The sequence below is a fragment of the Triticum dicoccoides genome, chromosome 7A, assembly GCF_002162155.2.
Source record: "Triticum dicoccoides isolate Atlit2015 ecotype Zavitan chromosome 7A, WEW_v2.0, whole genome shotgun sequence".
Taxonomy (NCBI): domain Eukaryota; kingdom Viridiplantae; phylum Streptophyta; class Magnoliopsida; order Poales; family Poaceae; genus Triticum; species Triticum dicoccoides.
This window is the reverse complement of record NC_041392.1, coordinates 678,322,936-678,326,525: the sequence shown is the minus strand read 5'-3', so window position 1 is coordinate 678,326,525 and position 3,590 is coordinate 678,322,936. Positions and strand designations below refer to the sequence as shown.

The window sequence follows — 3,590 nt, the reverse complement described above, 5'->3', positions numbered from 1 at the left end:
TCCGCAAACATCCGTGTAACCGCAAGGTCAGCTCTGATACCAATTTGTAACGCCCCGGACACACCCGCCGGTGGTCGTTACTCCTGGCGGGATCTAGACTGGCCCCATAGATCAATACTAGTCTTTTCTGTGCACTTTTGTCTTCACTTGTACGCATCCGGAAGCAATTTCCCGATCGGTCACCCATTCTGACACTACTCCAAGTTGAGCACGCTTAACTTTGAAGTTTTGTCCGAATAAACTTCCAGAAAAGAAGTAATTCCTTTTTGTATGAGTAGTCTATCATCCTTAATAAGACAGACCATCACAAGGATTCCTCGCTGGAGTCCTTGTGGCGGTGACGGTGGCTTCATCCTGCAGCAAAATTCTTTGCGGCGCGGACGGTTCTCGTGGACGGCTGCTTGTTGGACTGAGCGGTTGTACTACATTATGGAAAACTGTTATTGCGTCATTTTATCTGAATAAAGTAACTTCTATTCTAGGAAAACATAGGCAATACTGTATACTTAGTCCACGGCTAGTGTACTCCACACTATTCCACTTTCCACAGATGAATCGAGGAAGAGAACTGCTACACGCACGATGAATTTGTACGATTTTGCATACGACAGTTCTCAGCAGCCGTTCGATCAAAACTTGACGGACGAGTGAACGGTCGAGAGCACGCTCGCTGTCATTACTTCAGCAGAGATAACTCTCAGCGCTTCCCCTTCGGAGAGTGGAATTTCTACCATGCACTGGACCTCCAGTGCATGCATGCATGCATGCACATTTTTTTATTTTTTTTGGGCCCATTGACATGTGTTATTCTCTAGTCATTAAGTTTCATTCAAACAAATAGATGCCTAGTACATTTTGAAATAAAAATTTGTTTTACTTTCTATTTACACAAATGTGTTTTTTTGGGCAAGATCTTTAAAACAAGACTAACATTGATATTTTTTTGAAATAAATTTTTTTGACAACTAAATCGCTGGGCTTCAAACTTGTTTCATCAAAATTTGCTAATTCCATGGGAAAAGTTCAATAATGTTTCTGGTGACGTGGCCTTTGAAACAAAAACATTCTTGAATATATTTTGACAAGATTTGAAATTTAAGTCTTCAAACATGATAAACATTATGAAACTATTAACCCCAAAAAAGATTATGAAATATTATGCAACCATCAACGACTTTTTTTTATTGTGAGTGACTGATTAGTATGACCACATTGATGGAATACGGCAGATGGATTGAGCAATAATAATAAAGTATGCATGCATGAAAATGAATCTCCAACAAAATAAACGGCCAGCACATGCACGGGATATCCCATGCATGGTAGATATGCTTTTCTCTTCCCCTTCGCTACTTGTGCCGCAGCGCACGCGATTGAAACGTCACCGAGGCCAGGCGAGGCGCACCAAGATCATTGTCAAAGCGACGCATCACATCCTTGGAAGCGGTGCCTGATCGAGGAGTCGCCACCTCGCCAGGGGCGGAGCCAGTAGGGGGGCGAGCGGGGGCCAGACCCCCCCTATGGATCGGCCACCCCCATGGATTTTTAGCAGGGGCTAATACTAATCTTCTGTGTAATTGTTACTTAGTACCTCACCCATTAGCAAAGTATAGGCCTTTTCTCTGTGCGTCCCAACATTGTTGGTTGGCCCAAGCCCAAAACAAATGGTTCCCGTGAGTGAATTAGACGCATCAATCCAATCACGTGATTCACGCGATCGATCGAAAACCATATGTAATACAGGCATCTACACGTACAGCCGTTCGTTTCCATTCTGTGTCGTTTGACCTAACCACGCTCCAACTGATCTCTTGTCGCCGCCGCCGCCGCCCACGACAGGCTAGGGCTTAATCAAGCATTGACGTCGGCCATCATCGCCATGCTAGGGAATAAGCGCACACTATCTTTCGGAAGCGCGAATCCTTCCATGCTTCGTCGAGCAACGTTGACCATCGATGGTTACCACATGCCTGTGGTCTACGGAAACAACGATCATCCGTTATGACGAGCAGATGGGACGAGCTGGGCCTTAATTCCATACTCTAGCTAGGTATGCATTCTTGCAACTTGGTCACTTTTTTTTCAAATACAACGCATATTGGTTCTAGATGCTTAAGTATGTCCGTTGTCGATTGATTTTCCATGCAAAACTATATGAATGCAAGCTAAATCCTGCTATTTAGTTAGACAATGATCGGTCATGTTTGTAAACATACATATGATGATAATGTTCCGTACCAACGTACTTTATGCTGTATTTCAGAATAATATGATTACCAACTTCATCATACATGGCGTGCACGTGGAGTTGTTCAATACTATAAGCTATAGCTAGACCTGCACCGACAGCAAGTAATATCGGGATTAAAACTCTTATGTAGTTTGTGAGACAAAATATTTTTCGCCTTCATTGTTGTCTCGCCCCTCCTATGCCTAAATCCTGACTCCGCCCCTGCGCCTTGCTATAAATTTCGCAGTGCTCCAGTCCATCGCTCCTCTCCAGCCAGCACGCTGCACACCGGCTCTGTCCGCGCGGCTGTTCAAGATCCACGTTTCCCATGGCGACCACCTGCACGGTCCTCACCGGCGCCGTGCGTGCCGTGAAGCTGCTCAAGGTCGACAGTTTCCGCCTGGCGTACAAGACCATGCGCGAAGGTGAGTTCCTCAGAACCAGCTGGAACGTCGACGGCCACGACGTCGAAATCCGGTGGTACCCTGGGACAGCGATGGCACCGGTCGAGCTCGTGTTCCTCACCAAAACTGCAAGCACCTGCAACGTGAGGGCGAGCTTTGGCTGTCTCCTGGTACACCCGAGGCTGCCGCAGCCGCACATTGGCAACGAAGAAAAGACCGTGTGGCATGTGTTCAAGCATCCCAAGGACTGTTCGCTTCGAGTCTCGCTTGTGGACAGACCCGTTCTGTTGGACCAGACTTCACGCCAAGGAGACTACTTGACCGTCCAGTGCACCGTCACGATTCTGAAGGAGCTCGCTTATACGACAACGACGGTGCCTGCGCCGGCATCCAACATGCACCAGCACTTCCGGGAGCTCCTGCGGAACGGGACGGGAGCAGACGTCACGTTCCTCGTCTCCGGCAAGGCCTTCGCCGCGCACAAGCTCGTGCTGGCCGCGAGATCCCCGGTCTTCATGGCCGAGTTCTTCGGGGACATGAAGGAGAAGAGCTCCCGGCGCGTGGAGATCAAGGACATGGAGGCAACCGTGTTCGGGGCGCTGCTGGAGTTTATCTACACCGACAATGTTCCTGAACTTGACCGGGAGCTGGAGGCCGTGGCGACGATGGCTCAGCATCTGCTTGCGGCGGCTGACAGGTACGGGATTGACAGGCTCAAAATTATGTGCGAGGGCAAGCTCATCGGTGGCATCACTGTCGACACGGCGGCGACTACTTTGGCTTTGGCAGAGCAGCACAATTGCCCGCACCTCAAGGAGAAGTGTGTCGAGTTTATCATCAGTACTCCTGCGATCCTTGATGCCGTGGTGGCGACGGAGGGGTCTAAGCATCTGGAGGCAAGCTGCCCTTCTGCGCTCACTAGCATTGTCCTGTCTACGCGTGGGAGAAGGAACTGA

At 48.7% G+C, this 3,590-nt stretch overlaps 1 protein-coding gene across 1 annotated transcript; it reads left to right on the top strand.

Annotated features, from left to right (window-relative positions):
- Positions 1–2,558: 2,558 nt before the first annotated feature.
- LOC119331602 (BTB/POZ and MATH domain-containing protein 1-like) lies at positions 2,559–3,590 on the top strand. Its single transcript, XM_037604764.1, has one exon. It carries the CDS (start codon positions 2,559–2,561, stop codon positions 3,588–3,590), a length of 1,032 nt encoding a protein of 343 aa, XP_037460661.1.

What these genes read in the sequence shown, in the direction of transcription:
- LOC119331602 (XM_037604764.1), top strand. Translation starts at nt 2,559, where the DNA reads ATGGCGACCACCTGCACGGTCCTCACCGGCGCCGTGCGTGCCGTGAAG.